General features: G+C 39.7%; 1 protein-coding gene across 3 annotated transcripts; it reads right to left on the reverse strand.

Annotated features, from left to right (window-relative positions):
* Positions 1 to 626: 626 nt before the first annotated feature.
* Positions 627 to 21,857, reverse strand: NPL (N-acetylneuraminate pyruvate lyase). 3 transcript variants are annotated; one of them, XM_032227037.1, is made up of 13 exons: positions 21,773 to 21,849; positions 19,951 to 20,074; positions 18,185 to 18,281; positions 14,420 to 14,493; positions 13,011 to 13,098; positions 12,001 to 12,058; positions 10,846 to 10,921; positions 9,832 to 9,924; positions 8,372 to 8,520; positions 6,209 to 6,255; positions 4,394 to 4,478; positions 1,933 to 1,972; positions 627 to 1,091 (listed from the first exon to the last, which is right to left on the reverse strand). In XM_032227037.1, exons 3-13 carry the CDS (start codon positions 18,247 to 18,249, stop codon positions 940 to 942), a joined length of 927 nt encoding a protein of 308 aa, XP_032082928.1. In that variant the 5' UTR covers positions 18,250 to 18,281; positions 19,951 to 20,074; positions 21,773 to 21,849; the 3' UTR covers positions 627 to 939. The 3 variants fall into 3 exon arrangements, with proteins under 3 accessions (XP_032082928.1, XP_032082927.1, XP_032082930.1); XM_032227036.1 differs by lacking the exon at positions 19,951 to 20,074 and having other exon boundaries at positions 21,773 to 21,857; XM_032227039.1 differs by lacking the exons at positions 1,933 to 1,972; positions 19,951 to 20,074 and having other exon boundaries at positions 987 to 1,091; positions 21,773 to 21,857.
* Between the last annotated feature and the right edge of the window lie 275 nt (positions 21,858 to 22,132).

Raw genomic sequence — 22,132 nt, forward strand, 5'->3', positions numbered from 1 at the left:
TAAAGATGAATGCATGTATCCTAGATAAATTGAATGAAATCCCAGGTTATTTCTTTTTTAAATAATATTTTGTTGTTCAGCCTTCTACGCAAGGAGTGTATAGTTAGCTTTTTTCCCTTTTTTGTTACTCTTTCAATATTTAAAAAAATAGTGCTTGTTTTTTTTAAAAAAAAAATCTAGAAAATACCGTGTTTTCCCGAAAATAAGACAGGGTCTTATTTTATTTTGACCCCCAAAATAAGCACTTGGCCTTATTTTCGGGGAGGTCTTATTATTTTTGAGGTGCAGAGGTGGCGAGCGTGGTCACCTCATTGATGCTGCCATGTTGCAATATCTTTGGGGAGAGCTTATTTTCAGGGGAGGGCTTATTTTAGCGCATGCGCTCAAAAGCACAATTGGGCTTATTATCTGGGAGGTCTTATTTTCAGGGAAACAGGGTACTTGTTAATTACAGTTTGTTATCCCAATTGGACATATTCCTATTTCAAGTTTTCAACAGTGTGCAAATTTCAAGAGTAAATGTAAAAGACTTCTAGAGTTTGGGTTCTATAAATGTAGAGCTTTGAACACTGCATTATTGTTCATCGCTTCAGGATTATGAAAGTAATAAGAAATAAATCAGTTGCTTAAATTGTGCCCTGCTCTTTAAGGTTGCAGAAGAATTTCAGGAGATAAGACTCCTTTTATTTGTTGGAAACAAGATCTTCCTTTTTTCAATGTTAAGTCTCTTTCTCCTGGAAAACTTCACACCACTGGCAGACTAGAAGCAGGTATCACCTTCTGCACAAAGAAGGCCAGATCATTCTGGATACGAAGCAGTCCAAGCCAGATTCATGAAACCTCATGAAAATGATGCAACCCTCAAGTATTTCAAATACTACATTTCAAGTTACCGGTTTATCAAATTAGATGGATGTTGTTTTAAGACCACCGTGAGTTTTAACTAGAGAGACAGTTATTCAGCCATTCTAGTTTGGTTTTTACTTTCACAATGAAGTCATCAGAGGCAGGTGAAAGTGGAAGTCGCGGTGGGCCCATCGGGATCCCGGAAATTAATGTCATGACCGCTTTGATTTGTGGCACACCAAAGCCTGCCCAAAATGCAAAAATAATTCAGTTAACGTACTATAGCATATCAATTGATAAGTTTTTTTTAGTGATCTGTTAATCTCACTAATGTCACATGTGTTAATGATGTGTTAATGTCCGCAACTTGGGGGTCCTCCTGGATCCGCAGCTGACTTTGGAACATCACCTGTCGGCTGTGACCAGGGGGGACTTTGCCCAGGTTCGCCTGGTGCACCAGTTGCGGCCCTATTTAGACCGGGAGGCACTTCAAACAGTCACTCACGCCCTCGTTACCTCAAGACTGGATTACTGTAATGCGCTCTACTTGGGGCTGCCCATGATTTTGTCGCCGCGGTTTTGTTGTGCGCTCATTTGTCGGGTCACGCCTGATCTGGGCACTCAGCAACCAGCCCAGATTTCTAACCTTTACAATGCCCACCCCCCAGTCATGCGATTGCGATTTGTGAACTTCCCTATCAGCACCTCTCAAGCAAAGTCAATGGGGAAGCCAGCAGGAAGTCAAAAGATGTGGACACATGAAGTCCTTGCTTAACAATGTTTGCTTTACAACAATAATTGGGGACTGCTGGAATTGTTGCTAAGCAGCACTGTTATGTGATATTGTACTTTAAAGACTGCATTACTTAACAATGGAGCTGCCAGGCCCAATTACCATTAAGAGAAGACCACCAGTAGAAGAAAATACGAAGGGCAATTTATAAAAGAAATGAATGAAACATGCTTGAATGGAATTCTACAGAACTGAACTTCTGGGAGATGGAAACTATTTAGGGACAACTGAGAAGCATTCTGTCAATGTTAGCGAGCTATTTAGCAAATGAGTTAAATTACTGAAGTACTTACCTAGTGAAAAGAGAAAGCCGAAGAACTCCTGAATACAAAACTAAGAGAAACAAATTATTATTATTATTATTATTGTTGTTGTTGTTGTTGTTATTATTATTATTATTATTATTATTATTATTAATCTAATGCAGTCAGTATTATATTCAAATCCAATAGACAGCTGTGGGTCTGTGCCAATTGTCTTGATGGAAACAACCCAAAAAAGTTTTCTGAAGCAACTCTTGCAGTGGTGGGTTCCTGCCAGTTCGCACCTCTTCGGGCGTATCAGTTCTAGAAATTTGATGTACTTTTGCGGACCGGTTCCATGGAGGCGTGGCCACATCCCCATACCGGTCGTGACCCGACAAATGCGCGCCGACAAAACCGCCGAAACCTACCACTAAACTATTGTAATAGCTGAAGATTACTTACATATATTCTTTTGTAACAAGGCAGTTGGACTGAGTAGTTGCTACATAAATTCTTCACACAACGTACACTTGAAGTCTATAGTCATTACTATGACTTTTCTTATCATAGTAATAGCTGTCAACTTGGAAGTTGTCAAAATTACTTTAAAATAATTCATGGGGAATAAGGTGTTAATGGGGGGGCATAAGAGGGAAAGTACCGTATTTCTTTGTTGCCACTATGAATGATAAAAATATAAGAACAATTCTGTGATTCAAAAGCCCTTTATAGGCTAACATTTATATGATTCATTACACAGAACTGTGGTAATATTTCATATTTTCTTTTAGGAGAGTAATTACCTGATTCTATTTTAATCTGGTCTTAGGTACATGTTGTGACTCAGCAGCAGTCTTCTGTGAGTCTTTTCAGAATGCAAGATTAACGATGCAGCTGGGGCTCGTTAGTGGGGTTTTGGGGATAAAAGGATGAATGGTGCCACGCCCTAGTTGCAGGAGTCAATGTTCCTTGGTTCGTTCAACATTGATTGATCATCAGTCGTGGTTTATGTAAGATACACTTGGAAAAGTGCTTTGTTTTCTGTAACCCTGATTCAAGAAGATACACTTGGAGAAGTGCTTTGATTTCTGTAACCCTGATTCGTAGAGACTTTGGAAGAAGTGCTTTGCTTTCGTTTTGTTCAAGTTGTGTTGCCATAAGAGAGATTTGTTTTGTATTCTGTTATCTGGTCAGAGACTGTATTTATGTTATTTTTGGGCTCGAAGCCAGTCTGAGCCGAGAACTGATAACGAAAGTTCCTTTTAAGTTTGTTTGCCTGCCGTTTGTTAACGAGCGGAGAAGTGGGGACAGAACAGGTACAGTTTTGAAAGGGACACTGATTGGATCACTCCTAGAAGACCTTATCAAGAGCAAATATGACTGTTAATTCTTGAGTTTTCAGTTGCTTTTGAGGCTATTAGTCATAAAAGCCTTCTGAGGAGGATAATGAACATATAATCATTATATTGCACTTTAATTCCTGTTTGGATATGTTATTTCAGAAAGTAATAGCAGTATTACTTGAGCATACTAAGCAAGATATCATTACACAGATGACATTCCAATTTTTTAAATCTTCACTTCAGGCAAAAATTATCCAAGATCTGTATTGATATATTAGATCCCAGAGGACTAATGGGGCTGAAGGAATTACATTCCATTATGCCATTTCACACTAATTTCTATCAATGAGAAAGGGGGGACATTGAGAGATTATTCTTTTCAGATTCTGACTTCTCATGGATCACAACCTGATATGTTCCCATCAGCAGTAATCTAACTTAAGGAATTGTTTAAGTCTGTTGCTATTGTCTATCTCTTTCTATTAATTCATCCAAACATTGTTCCACTCTCTTGTAATCTGTATAATATTTCTGAATCAACCCCACTCTTTCAATTTCATAATACTTTCATAGGACTGTAATGCATGCTGTGGTTTAATTTTTAATTTAGTTTCATTTATTAAATTTACATGAACCCTGACTCCCAGTGGTAATTATAGCAAACAACAAGCAACTTGCAACTGGCTTTAGTCGTGGAAACACACACACACACACACCCCGGGGTGGGTTTCAACCGGTCTGCGGCGATCCGCGTGGACCGGTTGGTCGGTGAACCCGGATGTAAGTAACTTCCGGGAACGCCGAAGGGCCCACCCACCCGCCCGCCCAATTGCACGCATGCACAAGGATGCCACCGGCCCCGTTCCAACCGTACTGGTTGGAACAGGATGAGCAACCCACCACTGACACACACACACACACACACACACACACACACACACACTGGGATCTAAGTATGTGATCTGTTAAGTTTACTACTTTGGTAGAACATGAATGGGAGATCCCAGTTCTAAGCTAAAGTGAAAAGTAACAACAACCAAAATCCAGAAGGGAGAAATGGCAAACCACTTTCATATTAGTAAATAAAACTAACATGAATGGGTCCATGTAATTCATCAGGTTAAGTTTGACCTTGAGACTTTACTTTTCAGCCAGAAACGTCATACCTCATATTTTTGTGCTGTATTCAAATCTCCAGAGGCAAAAGCTTCCAGTATTACGTTATGAATTCTACCCAGGTAGTTATATGTACTGTTAAAAAAAAAAGAGAGATAAAAATAAATTAAAGCATTCAAGTCTTGTCTACACAACCAGGCAATCGTTGGTTAACAACAGTATTTTGAGACCAGAATTTCCACTGCTAAGCATTATGCTCATAAAATGCAACATGACGTGACTGCACTGCTTAGTGACCACAATCTCAGCACTCCATTACTGTTGTTAACCAAATCCCATTAACTATTAGGTGAGGATCAGTGGTGGGTTCCAAAAATTGTTCGAACCTACTCTGTGGGTGTGGCCTCCTTTGTGGGAGTGGCTTGCCACCCATGTGACTGGATGGGAGTGGCTTGCTGCCCATGTGACCGGATATGAAGATGCCGACGACACTTGTCAGAACCACCTTAAATTACCTCACACACTGCACTGGCATGCATAAGAATAGGATGTAAACTTGTTTTTTAAAAGGCATCTTTGGTTTGCGTTAAAACAACTTCAACACACGCAATGTTCTGATTGCACCCCAAACGCAGTAGTCATCCTTACCTTTCACAGAGGCACTGAGTTTTATAAATATGAGCATGATAGTGTAGAATAATCATATCCAAGGACCAGTGGTGGGTTTCAAAAAAATTTGGAACCTCTTCTGTAGGTGTGGCCTGCTTTCCGGGTCCACTGGTGGAACCTCTTCTAACCGGTTCGGTAGATTTGACGAACCGGTTCTACCGAATAGGTGCGAACTGGTAGCAACCCACCTCTGGTGAGGATATACCCTGATCCAAACCATTACACCAATGCAATATTATTCACCATCAGTTGTATTTATTGGCTCTTAAATGTATCAGAATGGCAATGACTTGGGGTTTGTCTAATAGGACTCAGAAGGACTTTTCTTACTATTTAATTCTTAAGGGCTAAACAATTCTGAGAATACAGTTCTCAAGATGGGTGCTTTTAGTTAATGTCTCAAAAGATCTGGGGGAAAACGCTGGCTGATAATTAGAATAAATTTGGATAGGAAGTTTTAAGTAGTTAAAAGTTCAAGCACACCTTAATCGTGACCCAACAAATGCGTGCACGACAAAAGCGCGCAGACAAAGCGCGGCGCTAAAACCGCGACATCATCAACACCACGTCATCAACACGGCGACAACAGTGCGCCGACAGAAGCACGATTTAAGTTAAGGTAAGTTAGGTTTAGGGTTAGGTTTAGGTTTAGGGTTAAGTTTAGGGTTAGGTTTAGGGTTAGGTTTAGGGTTAGGGTTAAGTTTAGGGTTAGGTTTACAGTGTGCTTCTGTCGCTGCGCTGTTGTCGCTGCGCTTCAGAGCTCATTCGTCGGCGCGCTTTAGAACTCGCCGTTTTGTCACCGCGGTTTAGTCGGGCGTGCTTTTGTCGTTCGCCCTTTTGTCGGTGAACCCACCTTAATACACATTCATTTCGGAACGATTGTTCTACATAAGGGAATGGGACATCTAGCCACAGCCAACTTGCCATGGCTAACTCGCTGTGAGACCATTTAAAAATTCTATTTAATTATTTAAAATAAATTTAAAAAAATATTTTAACGTTTGCCATTCACATTTCATTCTGTCCCTCCTTTTGCATCCTTTCTTCAATGATTCTGTTGCACCATTTCTTTGATATTAGTGTAACTCCTGTCCCGCAGAGAGTCGGACTCAACAAGTTGCCTGCGGAGACCCTCTACAGAAGTTACAGCACCCGATTCATAAAGGCCCTTCAGTCATGTACAAAAGACAACTTACCTTCCAACTGCCCCATTTACTCCTATCACCAGTGCGCTCAGGAGTTGCTACTTAGTAAGAAAGAAAAATGGTAGGTTTTATTTACTGCACTGCATCACTCTAGCCACCAGAAGGGTTCCAGTAAAACCAGTTTTTTTTGGGGGGGGGGGGTTGTTGATAATTTTTTATTTTATTTTAAACTCGTAAGCACATCAACAAAAACAAACACATAACTTAAAAACAACATAGGAACAATAAGTTCCATCGTATATCATACCGCAGTTCCGAATCGGTTTCTTTGCAGTTAGTGTTTTCCCTACTATACACTTCTATCTTTCATTCATAATCTCCTTATTCGTTATCCATTTTTATGTACATTTCTTTATTTATTTAAACTTAGCTACTTATGACCAAATATTATTTACCTATATTATGCTTTATATTTTTACTGTCATTTATTCTCTTACATACAGTTATAGGTATACATTCACATAACTATTCTTTTTCTTTGCCATTCTTATATTATTGTTATTCCATTTGAAAGGTTATAAGGTATAGTTTGAAATGCTTTGTTTACCATCCTTCGCACCTGCTAAGACACCACCTTGTTTTCTTTCTTTTCTCCCTCCCTTCCTTCTCTACTTCCTTCCTTCCTCGTCTCCATCCCCTTCTTCCTTCCTTTACCTCTTCCCTACTCCTACCCTTTTTCTTCTCCTTCCTACCTTCTCTCCTTCTCTTTCTTTCTCTTCCTCCCTCCTCTTCTTCTTTTTCTCTCCCTTCCACCCACCTTCCCTTACCTCTTTCTTCTTCCCTTACCTCTCCTCCAGACTTCTTCTTCCTCTCCTACTATCTCTCCTTCTCTTCCTCTCTCTTCTACCCTCCACTCCTTTCCTTTCCTTCGTCCCTCCATTCTCTACTTCCTTCCTCCTCTCCTTTCCTTCCTTCTTCCCTTCCTTCCTTTTTCTATTGTTATAGGTGTCTCTTTCAGATCCCAGTTCATGTTTTCTTGGGGATGGTATATTCCACACACCCAACTTTGTTTCATATCCTTTCCTTTTTTTCTTTAGGATTCTACAGTCTATTTTCCAGCTATCGTCCTGATTTGAATTCACAAATCTTGGCCCCCTTGTTTTACTCATAATTATTATTTTTGAGTGTTATTCTATTTTTTTCATTGCTCTTTTTTTTTTACTCCTTTGCTCCATCCAACTATACCAATTATCCCATATCCGATAAAATTCTGATTCTTCCTTTCCCTGTATTTCTTTCGTTAATTTATCCATTCCGGCACAGTCCATAATTTTTCTTATTATTTCATCTTCATTTGGGGTTAGTTTGTTCCAGTCAAACCAGTTGTAATGGACATAGTCCTACAACACTCAATAATAATATAGTCATGTTGTTTTTGACATGCAGAGGTCCTCTGGCAAGATGGCAATCATTTCCCATCCCCACCTATTTCCCCGGATAGCCCATGCAGCTATTCATTCCCTCCTTCTATTGATTTTCCATTCTCTCTTGGGATTGTTCTACTCAACAGTTTCAGCTTTTACACCCAAACCAGTCAAAGACAAGGGCTCCCGGTTCCACCACAAAACCGCGGTGGAATAAAGCGCGCTTGACGAAAGCGCGTACGTGATGTCATCACAGCGCGACGAAAACATCGCGCTGTGAGCAGTAAATTTAAAATCAAAGCGAAAACCTTACCCTAACCCCCCCAAACCTAACCCTAACCCTTAACCTAACCCTAAACCTAACCCTTAACCTAACGCTAAACCTAACGCTAACCCTGAACCTAACCCTAAACCTAATCCTAATGCTTAACGTAACCCTAACCCTAACCCTTAACCTAACCCTAACCCTAACCCTAAACCTAACCCTTACCTTTATATGAATCGGCTTGCTTTAATTTTATTTTAATTTTAATTTATTTTTAATTTTTTTCGTCGCGCTGCTGATGACGTCACGTACGCGCTTTCGTCGGGCGCGCTTTATTCTACCGCGGTTTTGACGGGTCACGAGGGCTCCCGCTTTGTAGAGCATGCATTTTCATTAAAATATATCATATTTTGCTCAAGGAAAGCACTAGGAATATTCAGAATACAACTCTATTTAGTTGTATTCTCAGAGGAGGCCACTTGGTGTCTACTAAAATCAACAACTTTCTATATATAAAACTCTTACCTCATCCACACCATACATAAACACAAAATTATCTTGTTCGCTTTTTTGTAGGCACTGCCTCAAATCCAGAAGGTCTCTGTCACTGAACTTCACCCCCTTAAAGGTGGGGATCTGCTCTTTCATACAATCTACTAATTCTTCGGCACAAACTGCACAAAAAGAGATTTGCAGTAAACAAAGTGTTTAACTTGTCTTATTTTATTTTTACTTTCTTTTATTTTCTTTCTTCTGTAAGCCGCCCGGAGTCCTTGGGGACTGGGCGGCCTATAAATAAAATTAAACTTACAAACTTACTTACTTCACATCTGATCAAGTGAGAGTCATTATTACTGTTGCATCATTGCTGTAATAAACTAAAAATAAACTTATTTATCAAACATGTGTCCTGTGTTGCAATTCTACTCAATAAAGCCAAGAGTGGTTATTAAAAGTGGGAAGCTTTTCCTAGAGCAGCTTTTTGCAACGTGGCATCTTCCCAATATTTTTTTTAAAAAAACCACTCCCAGTTAAGATATTTGGGCCTGACTCGACTACCGGTGGTCCTCAATTGAACCCAAAAGTTCTGTCGTTAAGTGAGACGTTTGTTAAGAGAGTTTTGTTCGATTTTACCATCTTTCTTGCCACAACTGAATCTCTGCAGTTGTTAGGCTAGTAACATGGCTGTTAAGTCATTTCATTTCATTTCATTTATTGAATTTCTATGCCACCCAACCCCGAAGGACTCCGGGAGGCTTACAGAAATGAAAGAAAGATTAAAAAGAATTTAAAAAAAAGAGAATGGGACACAACAAAGTTAAAAAAGGAACACAGCAAACACCCAATCAGGAGGGGGCTGGACCTCAGTCAAGGGGTCAACAGCCCCAGGCCTGCCGGAAAAGCCAGGTTTTAATGGCTTTGCGAAAGGCCATGAGAGTGGGCAGGGCCCGGATCTCTGGGGGCAGCTCATTCCATAGGGCCGGAGCGGATCTTGCTTCCCCAACTGCTTGTCAGAAGGTCACAAAATGTGATCACATGACCCCGGGACACTGCAACGGTCATAAATATGAGTCAGTTGTTAAGCGTCTGAATTTTGATCATGTTACTATGGGGATCACGCAACAGCCATAAGTGTGAAAAACAGTCTTAAGTCCCTTTTTTTCAGTGCCTTTATAACCTTGAACAGTCCTTAAATGAACTGTTGTAAGTCAAGGATGACCTGTAGTACATTATTTTGAAGTGTCTTATTCTCTACCTTTACCAATAAATCAATTCTAGTATGTTCCAAGAAAGTTTCTTTGGAACAAAAGAAGCATAGAATAGCAGTCTTAAAGGAACATTACTTTTAGACGTGGTTTAAAAATTCAAGACAGTGAAAATGGAGTTATGGAAATGTAAAATGTAAACTGAATAAATAAAACAGAACTGCTTATAACCCAGGTTATTTTGAAATAAACTCGGATTTCTGCATTTGTAGCACTTACATTTCATGCCAGTGATTGGAGGAATGTGATAATAATAGAATGGGATATTAGGAGCTTGAGATGCGACATCCCGGAAGAAGGCAACCAATTCATCTAAAGAAGGACAAGGGAATCAATGTGGAGCATAGAATAATTGTAAATATACAGCTGAAAACAGGGGAGAGCAAAAGGAAAAGCATTACTTTGGGCTTTCATCAAGGACAGCGTCCTTCAACTTATCAATTAAACCATACGTCTCTTTACTGCTTGTAAATATTCAGGCCTGTGTCTAGGATGAATAAGAACGGAAAACGTTTAAGCTTCTCCTTGAATGTTCATATCCTGGCAGGCTCTTTAGTAGATGCCTCAAACAAAAAAGTAATTCTTTCCCAAGCAAAGATTCTCATAGAATCTTCTTTAGCCCGTTTGACATGAAAGGGATAGAATGATAAAAGCTGGACTTTTCTGTGCAAATCACTCTTAATTTGCAGAAACTCAGCATGCCCATCTTGCCTTTTGTCATCAAGGAACTCCAAAGATCTATTTCTTCTTTTCTGCAAACCTCATCTGGCGGCTGAGATTTCACAAGATATGGGCTGTTCATATACCATCTGAATGCAATGCTATATTCATCTTTTTTTTCTCTACACACTCACCGAAAAAAACCCACACACACAGCTCTGCTTGTGTGCATTTTGAGGAACCTGGAGGGAAAATTATAGGTTGGAAACAGCAGCCAGCTGAAGAGCTGGTTTTGTAAAAACGACTACCATTTCCGATATTTTATCACAGCTGTGAGCAGCTTATGGACTCCCCAAACAGCTTTCTCTGCAGAGCTTGGAGCTTCACCGGAATAATGGTGCTGTTTTCAATTCAAAACATTTGCAGAATCTTTTAATATGAGCCCAAACCTCTAACCAAAAGATTGCCCATCTTTACTTTAATTTACACGCTTATGCATTTATGAAACCCGGCTGACAGGTTTCCCCCGACAAGCGGGGAAAACAATTTGGTTAAATGTAACGAACTATTCACCTTTAGTCACCTGTTTGAAGAAAAAAGGGGAAATGACAGATATGCCATCCGCTCCTATCTGGGCTGCGTGCTTGGCCTGGAAATGAAGAAAGGAAATGAACTGAAGGGAGATATTGATATGGCTATTGTCAAATAAATAATGCTGAAAATGAGAAATGCTAAACAGTTAGTATGACAACAGGACCTGCTGATATCAGACAGGATAATCTCCCCAGTGGCTTAACAGTCACAAGAAGAAATAATGTAGGAAGAACCCACCCTGATTGATGACATAGTTAAAAATGGTGGGGGACAGTGGTGGGATTCAGCCAGTTCGCACCTATTCGGGAGAACCGGTTCTTAACTTTCTAAGAGCTTCAGAGAATTGGTTGTTGGAAGAAATCTTCTTTTGGTTTTTTTCTGCTTTACAGGGCTAATCCTGTAAGGAAGGCAGGAAGGAAACATTCTGGTGTTGTTTCTAGCTTAATTTTTATTGCCCTGCTTACAGAAACTGCCTCTCTGGTTAACCCTTATTACCATTGTAACAGCTAAAGCAAAGCGCCCATCAACGTGAGTGATGTTGAGTTGGCCACACCCACCCAGTCACATGACTACTGAGCCCCACCTACACACCTGGTCATTAGGACAGAGAACTTGAAACCCACCACTGATGGGGGAGCATTGTGCCTTTAAACTTGCAAAATTCCATTAATGAAGCCTTAAGTAGAACTAGTTCATCTAATCAGGTTTCCTATCTCGTTTTACATGGAAAGGCCAACAACTACGGCGATAATGAAATTGGCTCCCTTTTGGATCTCTCAGACCATATTTGAGCCGAGGTGGCGCAGTGGGTAGAGTGCAGCACTGCAGGCCACTTCAGCTGACTGTTATCTGCAGTTCGGCGGTTCAAATCTCACCGGCTCAAGGTTGACTCAGCCTTCCATCCTTCCGAGGTGGGTGAAATGAGGACCCAGACTGTAGGGGCGATATGCTGACTCTGTAAACTGCTTAGAGAGGGCTGAAAGCCCTATGAAGCGGTATATAAGTCTAACTGCTATTGCTATATTTGGGAATAACACCCCTTGTTTAGAAATTTTTTCTCCTTGCCCTCAGTATTCTGCTGTGCAAAAAGCAACACAGATAGACACAAAGAGAACAGTGCAAAGACACACTCACCAGATCCTTGGATTCAGGTAAGCTCATTGATCCAACATGAATTATTACATGATCCAGCCTGCAGGGAAAGGAATTTTTTTTCTTAAAAAATTTTTTTTGGATGACAGGCCGAGATTATCCAAGTAATGGTGGTGGTGATAATTAAACTGACAATTACTTATTTCACAATATTACCTTGCTTTATGTGATATATGACCCTGAATGTCTATCATGATAAGCTCACATTTTTTTTAAACTAAATTTTATCCTTTATTTCAAATAGACAAAAGTTTCCTTTAACAACAGGATTTTTGGTAACGTGCACGAGCACCGGGTCCCCCAAACTTCTTGGACTCACAACGTCGAGGATCAACAACTAACAAGGTCCTATCATACTGGATGAGGATATCCTTTATTTCCTTCTTAGAAGCTTCATCAACATTTTTTACATTTTCATCATGGCGGGCGGACAAGAGGAGAGTTGAAATCCACAGCTGGGAAAGGTATGTGGATCGGACGGAGGGAGGGGACGGGGGGGATTGCGCCTCACCAGCCATTAAGCTCACCACACGTCACTGGTTCTAACAGATGGTTAAACCAGTGTATCTACCCATCTTCTGCTTGAGACAAAATAAGGCAGATATAACTAATTCAATGTGTCCAATCTGGTATCTTCCAGATGTGTTGAACTTAATTGAGTTGAGTAGCAAACCATCAGGAACCATAAACAGTAAAATCCAGCAGCTTTGAAATGAATCGGGTTGAGGATTCACAGTAATAACTTCCTATTTTTCCTCTTTATTCAACAACAGGAAGAAGCAGAGAATTTGCAAGTAAGGATTAACTTGTTATCAATGACCACTTCTGAAATATTCTGGGAAAACAATCTCACTCACCGGTATTTAAACACGCACATCTCAAAGCAACAGCAGCAATCAGAGAACGCAGATTTCACAATGTAGTGTTTTTTTGCTTGGTTTTGCAATAATTTCACAGAAAGCACTGCAACCTTTGCCACAAAAATTACTTACTTATCCTTGCCTTGAGTCACCCATTCCTCTGCCAGCTGTTTTCTCTCCTGAACACTTAGGGATAGACCTTCTCCTGTTGTTCCATTCACTATTGTTAAAATATATACATTTGACATATTTAAAAAATAGAACATAAAGTGTTTAACCAAAAAAAGTTAAAAGAAGTGTTACATTTCATTCCCTCCTTACTAGCACTGATGGTGCTGCCTAGTTAGGGTAATGAAACATCTGTAAGAAAACAAGCAAGCATAGAAAGACCCTTCATTTCAACCCTGAGCTATAAATATTCTCTATTGGTACATCTCAGAATTTAAGTATCAATACATTTGAAGGGCAGTAGAGATCATCCATCTAAGATAAAGAGAAATATTTCAATTTATCAGTTTAACACTTTAAAGTCAATTATTTATTTCTAAAAGCTAATCCATTCTTTTAAGTGAGCAGCTTTCCAAATACCTACAACAAACAAACACTTTTCTGTTGTGGCCCAGCAGGAGCCGTTGGAGCTGCCACCAGACTCCGACAGCGAGGGGCCCTATGAGTCGGCTCTGGAGGATGTGGAGGACCCTGGACAGGGTTCCGACTCCGAACAGGGCGCAGAGAGGCTCGTTGGCCACCAGGAGGCGCCTGAGCCTTGGACCGGTGGGGAGGAGACAAGAGAGAGTGATCCGGACGCCGGCAGTGAGTTGTTCCTGGATGCACAGCACCGAAGAGCTACTAGGCGTCAGGAACAGTTGTGCAGTTACAGGAGGTAATTGCACTCAGCTGGTGGTCATTAGGCTCCTCTCCAGACTATAAAAAGACTGCTTGTGCACACACCCCTCTTGCAGAAGTCAACGCATTGACTAAAAGTTGGAGAACTTTTGTACTAGCTTAGCAGGCTGGATTGCTGCCGAGGCTTGTCTGAGTTGCTGCCAAGGTCCTTATCTGTTTGTTATGCTTGGCTTTCAGCCACCGAGGTTTTGGTCTCTTGCTAATAAAGTACATTCCAGTTAAGCTTGTCTCGGCATTCGTTACTGGACGGAGGAGGGGGTCAGAACACTTTTCTATACAGGGTTTTCCCACAACAGTACTTGGGTATGAGTACAGAGAACGTGTGAGCACAGGCCAGGGATCAACACTTTTGTAACACTTAGTAAATGAGCTGGGAAAGGGCCCCCGAGATGAAATCTGAAACTAAGATTACAGCTTATTACATTTAAACAATCCAATGTTTATAATCAGCATATATAGTTGGAATGATGGAAGATATGAGGTAGAAGAAATCATCTGGTTCAGGAGTCTGCTGCACATTTAGTACATTTGAAAGTTACCCAGTGATAAAAGTTTATCATTGTTCTTGGCGGACTGTTTAGCATCTCTGCCATCAGGGCTCTTAATATTCAGCCCGAGTTTAATCTATGTCTTACCAAATACATTCTTGACGCCTTGCTGATTTATTAGGTAATCCACATACTGGCGGATCAGAGAGAGATTGATGTTTCTAAAAAGAAAAAGAAATAAAAGGAACATAACAGAGAAGATGGAGCCAGTTATAAAAATATTTTACGAGTAACATCTTCCAAACTAAAGTTTTTAAAGAGTTGGAGCTTCAGATTTTTCTCCCCTCTTCTGTCATTGGTACAAAATAGTGAATAACATTGAATAAGCAGCTTCTACTACTTCCCCCAAAGTACATTTTATGAAGGGGAAAAATAGTTTATAAAAGGAAGCAGGAAGTGGTTCAAAACGGAATCTGTTAAGAGTTGAATTTTTATTTGATTTTCAAAAGTTTGCTTTGGAACAAACTTTAGACCACGCAGAAAGGCATTTCTATCATCACCTTTCCTATTAAAATCCAGGTAGGATCAATGGAGAACAAAAAGGACTCAAATATTCCCAGCTAGAGACCGATTTTGTCCCAGAAATATGAAAGTAACAAAAGGCATTGCTCCCTGTGCTATTCTTTCTCATTCCAAATTTACCTCAAGACTGGATTACTGTAACACGCTCTACATGGGGCTGCCCTTGAAGAGTGTTCGAAGACTCCAGTTAGTCCAGAATGCAGCCGTGCGAGCGATTGTGGGTGTACCTAGGTGATTTATTAGGTAATCACACCTATCCTCCGCGAGCTGCACTGGCTTCCCATTGGTCTCCGGACACGCTTCAAAGTGCTAGTCGTTACTTTTAAAGCCCTACATGGTATCAGACCTGGGTACTTGAGAGACCGCCTCCTGCCAATTACCTCCCTGAGGCCTATAAGATCGCACATATTAGGCCTCCTCCGGATTCCATCTGCCGGTCAATGTTGGCTGGCGACCCCCCGGGGGAGGGCCTTCTCTGTTGCTGCTCCGGCCCTCTGGAACGATCTCTCCGTGGAGATCCAGACCCTTACTACCCTTCCGGCCTTCCGCAAAGCGACCAAGACCTGGCTGTTCCGGCAGGCCTGGGGCTGTTGAATTTGTCCAGCCCCATCCTAAATTGTGAATGTAGTGACCTTTTAATGTTGTCTTGTTTTTGTATGTCCTTCCCTTCCCCCTTTTTACTTGTAAGCCGCCCTGAGTCTCTTTGAGAGTGGGCGGCATACAAATTAAATAAATAAATAAATAAATAAATAAATAAATACTATGCTTTGCTCAAAACTCTTCTTCACATATACAAAGCTGACGTCACATTATCTTCAATAGCCTGAGGAAGTCAAGCTAATTTTGGGTGTCTCCATCCTTGCATGGAACTATGAAGCAGCTTCATAGTTCACTAACTTCTCTTAAGTTTACCAAACAAGATTCCTGAGTGATCTACATCATTAAACAGTTATGGATAAAGTTGGATAAAGTCTCTGACAGGTGTTATTTGTTATAGAAAAAAAAATTGATGTACCACCGAGTCAATGTCAACTTTCAGCAACCACATAGAATTTCTCTCCAGGATAATCAATGCCTAACCCAGCCCTTCAACTCATCCAATGGTGTGTACCCATTGCTACTGCAATCATGTCTGCTGCTGATCATTCTCCTCTGTTTCATTCCACCTTCCCCAGTACTATGGACTTTGCATGGGAGCTGGATGTGCCTACAATGTCTCCAAAATATTAACAAAAGACAAGTCTGTTACAGCATTTTCTTCCTACAAATTGACTAGTGCCAAATGATACTGATAGTATGATACTGATACTGAGAGCCGAGGTGGCGCAGTGGTTAAATGCAGCACTGCAGGCTACTTCAGCTGACTGCAGTCCTGCAGTTTGGCTGTTCAAATCTCACCGGCTCAAGGTTGACTCAGCCTTCCATCCTTCCGAGGTGGGTAAAATGAGGAACCGGATTGTTGTTGGGGGCAATATGCTGACTCTGTAAACTGCTTAGAGAGGGCTGAAAGCCCTATGAAGCGGTATATAAGTCTAACTGCTATTGCTATTTTTTTTCCTAAAAGCTCTTGGTTTATTCTACATTGCAGTGGCATGACTCTGCATTGGGAACTTCCGCATCCAATGAGAGATCCTATATAGACTAGAAACTGAAAAACGACTTCAGACGACAGGTGGAATTCAGCAGGTTCTGACCAGTTCTGGAGAACCGGTAGCGGAACTTTGGAGTAGTTCGGAGTAAATACCACCTCTGCCCTGCCCCCATCTATTCTCTGCTTCCTGAGTCCCAGCTGATTGGGAGGGAACGGGGATTTTGCAGTATCCTTCCCATGCCACACCCACCAAGCCACGCCCACCAAGCCACACCATGCTCACCAAGCCATGCCCACAGAACGGGTAGTAAAAAAGTTTGAATCCCACCACTACTTCAGGCACACCTGAGGATTTGAAAAGTCTCAAGTTTCAAGTTTAATTTTATTTATAGGCCGCCCAATCCCGGAGGACTCCGGGCGGCCTACAAAGAGGGGAAAGAAGGAAAATAAAAAAATAAAAATAAAATAACAAGTTAAAAAAAACACAGATACATTCATTCCAGTCGGGGCTGGACCTCCACGATGAGGTCAACAGCCCCAGGCCTGCCGGAATAGCCAGGTCTCGACAGCTTTTCTGAAGGCCATGAGAGTGGGTGAGATCCGGACTTCTGGACCCTTCGTTCCAGAGGGTCGGGGCAGCCACAGAGAAGGCCCTCCTCCGGGGAGCCGCCAGTCGACATTGTCTGGCTGACAGCATCTGAAGGAGGCCAACCCTGTGGGATCTTACCGGCTGCTGGGAGGAGTGTGGCAGTAGGCGGTCTCGCAGGAAAACCAGCTATATTGATAGGTGTCACACACAGAGATTCATATACATGCACAATGTAATCCCCAATAACCTTTCCCAAAGTAAATATTAAATACAGGGAAGATAAAAGCAAAGTGCAGAGGAAAAAATGGATTTTAGCAAACATCCAGGAAGGGAAAATTGCAAAGTATACATTCCGTTTGTGTAGTTGAAAAAGGTATTTCAAGCAATTCAAGCATGTTAAATACTTCCAAGACACACAAAAACAAATATAGTTAAGACTCAAGGCACTAGTTAATTATTGCTATCTGGAAGGCCATTGCCCCTATGAGGCAGGAGGGGGTACACAGGTAAACCCACCAGGGGTCTGCCAGGTTGAGAAGCCTTTAATATGCTGAAAAGTATAACTTCATATTAGATTGACATTTAGCTTTAGTGCACTTTACTTCGAACTTCCTCATAAGTATTACAAATATTACTGGAACATGTTGCAAGCTACTGCAGAAGGATGGCACATGAAATCAACATGGGTGTAAGATACTCAGAATAGCAAAATTACAGAATAATGTGGGCATTAAATCAGCATTTTTCTTTCCTGTTTTTAAGGCTTTTTGTATCCATTTCTGCTTTTGTATTTTTCCAAAATGTACTTCCCTGTCCTAGGCGGGGGCTTTGGCGTTTTGTATGAATACGCCTCTTGTAACGCCTTCTGAATGACGAAGTTTGATTAAAGGTATAAAATCACTGCCCTGGGCGTAGCCAAGGCAGTTCAGATTTTGGTGTGCGAACACGCTGAACTCGATGCATCAATAAACCTGTTTCTCTCGCAGCTTCGTGGTCTCGAGTCCTGGTCTTTCGTAAGTAGATTGATCAATAAAACCTCAACCTGCTGCTACACCTATATTTGAAGATGTTCTAATATGGTACATTTAAATTAATTTCTAAGCCCATCAAACTGATCTAATATTGCTTTTAGCATTTATAAAACACTTACCCATCCTCAGTCATTGGGGTGATGGTGGCTGCAACCAGCCCCTGTAGTTTCTTCTGGAGTGCCATGAAACAAGTTGAGTCAGATAAAGACGAAATGACTGGAATAAGCAGAAAGAAAATTAGTACTGAGCAATGGGTGATTTCTGTTAATAATAAAACTTTAAGGCAAAGTTCAGGACCAAAAATATGTGAACATCTTTCAAGAACATTGCTTACTGTAATGCGCTCTACGTGGGGCTGCCCCTGAAAAGTGTTCGGAGACTACAGTTGGTCCAGAATGCAGCCGCGTGAGTGATATCGGGTGTACCTAGATACACCCATGTTACACCCATCCTCCGCGAGCTGCACCGGCTTCCTATTGGTCTCCAAACGCGCTTCAAGGTGCTAGTCATTACTTTTAAAGCCCTACATGGCTTAGGACCTGGATATCTGAGAGACCGCCTCCTGCCACATACCTCCCAAAGACCATAAGATCTCACGGGTTGGGCCTTCTCCGGGTGCCGTCGACCGGACAATGCCGCCTGGCAGCCCCCTGGGGGAGAGCCTTCTCTGTAGCTGCTCCGGCCCTGTGGAATGATCTACCCGTAGAGATCCGGACCCTTCCCACTCTCTCGGCCTTCTGAAAAGCCACAAAAACCTGGCTGTTCCAGCAGGCCTGGGGCTGTTGATCAAGGTCCAGCCCCACTTAAACGGAATGTTTGGTGTGTGTGTGTTTTTTTTAATTGTATCTCTTCTTTATTTTAACTTTAACTTTTATTTTTGTTTCTGTAAGCCGCCCAGAGTCCTACGGGATTGGGCGGCATATAAATTTATTAAATTGCCAAATTACTATTTCTGGTATAGGGCTCTGGCCACAAATCCTGTAGTAACATTAGACTCAAACAGCTTAGTGGAGAATGCAATACGTTGAGTCCATCAACAATACAATATGTTGAGGTTATACATTGACTAGATCTGACTTAGAGCAATGGAAGATATTCAAGAGGGGTGGTGCAGTGGCCTAGAGGTAGAGTTCTCGTCTCACAATCAGGAGGATGTGAGCTCGATCCTAGGTAGAGGCAGATATTTTTCTCTCTCTGGGCATATTGAGAATTTATCTGCTGAACAAAACTCCGCATTGCTGACAGGAAGGGCATCCGGCCCTTGAAACCAGCTCCATTCAATTGCCCAGACTCCACCCCTCAAGGGATTATGGGGTTGTTAAATTAAGATGAATGGAAGATATTCAAGAGTCTTACTACCGATAAACAGAGGTTTTAGTTTGGATACTAGTTTAATTTGGATTTGGAAAACAGATTTATTCATTTTGGGCTGGTCCAGATGCCCATCAATTCAACCTAGATCACAATTATTTCTTTCGCTGACTAGCATTGGAATTAATAATAATTTTAAAAACCGATATATTTCAGGAATATCAACTTCATTAAGGGGATGTGAAATCTGCTAAATTTCAGTGCAACAGGTCAATGGATTTTGTTAGGTGTTGATACACTTTAATTTGTCTTAATCCAAAACATATCCAACGCTTTTTCTCCAGTTTAAAAAGCAAGATTTGTTTCCCTCTCCCATCACATGAAGAGCCCAGAGAGTTTTCTTTTGGGCATTTACCCAATATTACTATCAGATTTGGCATTTGTCTTCCATCGACTCATTGCCTAATTTATTTTGGTTAATACTATAGAGATACTATATTTGTGCAAAGGAGTGCTAGAATTACGTGTTCCTGTTAATTGTAAAGAACAAAGGTAATGCAAAATGTAATCTTACTTTGTTTTCAGACAGAGTAGAATCATTGCTTTCTATCTACAGAAAACTAATTTAATCAGGCTTTTCTCAGAACAGGCAACAACATGATAGGTGGAAATTCCAGCACAGCTTTATCTCATACAATCTGAGAAAGGATTTTGAAAAAACTTATTACAAACTCCAATATTTTGTAAGTTTCATCCAAATAAAGGCACTGGACCAATTAATCTTTCACATGGGCACAAATACACTCAGTTTCCTTGGCAGAGGCCAAACTTCTTCATTTTATGCAAAAACACACAAAAAAAGTTCCTAAATTTCTCTAAGCTCTTGTCAAAACCTAACTTTCAGACCACTGCTACCTTCCCTGAACACGAATGCTTTTGCATATGGCTCAGCCTCCCGCGCTTCTTGTAAAGGGGCATTAAAAAATAGATAAGCCAGTATTTAATCTTAAGAGTTTAAATGATTATGATTTACATTATTATTATTAATTTTTAAATGCTTTAATAGCAGAATTTTAATTTATTTAATTTAAATAGCTCTTATTTAATTTTATTATTAAAAACTTTATTATTTATTTATTTATTATAAAACGTTATTAAAAACTCTTATTATTTACATTATTATTAATAATTTTAAATACTTTAATAGCAATTTTTTAATTTATTTAATTTAAATAGCTCTTAATTTTATTATTGAAAACTTTATTATTTATTTATTTATGATAAAACTTTATTATTTATTTATTTATTATAAAACTTTATTAAAATTTATTATTAAAAACTCTTATTATTATTTACATTATTATTAATAATTTTAAATACTTTAATAGCAAATTTTTAATTTCATTTAATTTAAATAGCTCTTATTTAATTTTATTATTAAAACTTTATTATTTATTTATTTATTTATTATAAAACTTTATTAAAATTTATTATTAAAAACTTATTATTATTTACATTATTACTAATAATTTTAAGTACTTTAATAGCAAAATTTTAATTTATTTAATTTAAATAGCTCTTATTTAATTTAATTATTAAAAACTTTATTATTTATTTATTTATTATAAAACTTTATTAAAATTTATTATTAAAAACTCTTATTATTATTTACATTATTAATCATTTTAAGTACTTTAATAGCAAAATTTTAATTTATTTAATTTAAATAGCTCTTATTTAATTTTATTATTAAAAACTTTAATTATTTATCATAAAGCTTTATTAAAATTTATTATTAAAAACTCTTATTATTATTATTTACATTATTACTGATAATTTTAAGTACTTTAATAGCAAAATTTTAACTCGTTTAATTTAAATAGCTCTTTGAATTATTTAAATAACATATTTAAAATAAATTATTTATTTACATCATTGTTATGTCTCAGGATCGAACAAAAGTCGGAGGAAGTCACTACTATGTAGCTGTTTGATGTGTTTGTTTTTTCCCCGTGTTACTTTTAACTTGTCCCGGTTTTCCTTCTGTGTTAAGTTTGTATTTTGATTTAATTTTGAAATTTAATAAAGCTATGTTTTCTTTTCCATGTTACTTTTAAATTGTCCCGGTTTTCCTTTTGTGTTAAGTTTGTATTTTGATTTAATTTTGAAATTTAAGAAAGCTATTTAAAAAGAAAAAAAATATCAGCTGCAGCGTAGATGTTTAGCCAGTGACTAGTCTTGATTTGTCATGATTTTCCCCCCTTGTTTTTAATGTTGTGTTTGCGGGTGTTTTGAGATCCTTTTGCACCCTAAAGAGGGCTCTATCCTCATACTCTCCCTTTCCAATCCAAGTTAAGCCAAGGCTTCCCCAAAGATGCAATGCACAATCAACTTACCACTCCGCTATTCGGGATCAATGCGGTGCAACGCCGGTTTCAAACTCACAATAATAAGCAGAAGAGACGCCCCCCCCCCCTTCCCCTCTCTCTCTTCCCCCTCCCACTTTTTGGAAATACTGAGCATGCGCGGGAGCAATGCTTAAGTCCGCTGCCTTAAAATTAACTCTTCGCAGTGTGGAAGGTTGCAGGCTGGGAAGTGTCAAAAAAACCAAAACGTAGAAATGTCAATCAATCAAGGGACTCATAGCGGAGTAAAATCCAAACGCGTGTATATCCTACAGAACCTGCGAAGGGCTTTGTGGTGGAGAGGAAGTTCGTCTCCTCCTTGTTTAAGCTATAGTTATGTTTTTTTAAAAA

This window comes from Thamnophis elegans, chromosome 11, assembly GCF_009769535.1.
Source record: "Thamnophis elegans isolate rThaEle1 chromosome 11, rThaEle1.pri, whole genome shotgun sequence".
Taxonomy (NCBI): domain Eukaryota; kingdom Metazoa; phylum Chordata; class Lepidosauria; order Squamata; family Colubridae; genus Thamnophis; species Thamnophis elegans.

What these genes read in the sequence shown, in the direction of transcription:
- NPL (XM_032227036.1), bottom strand. Translation starts at nt 18,249, where the DNA reads ATGGCACTCCAGAAGAAACTACAGGGGCTGGTTGCAGCCACCATCACC. An exon ending in AGGCGTCAAGAATGTATTTG is followed by an intron (nt 13,099 to 14,419) that starts GTAAGACATAGA and finishes TTTTAACAATAG; the next exon opens with TGAATGGAACAACAGGAGAA. An exon ending in CGGCTTTCTCTTTTCACTAG is followed by an intron (nt 1,092 to 1,932) that starts GTAAGTACTTCA and finishes CATTTTGGGCAG; the next exon opens with GCTTTGGTGTGCCACAAATC.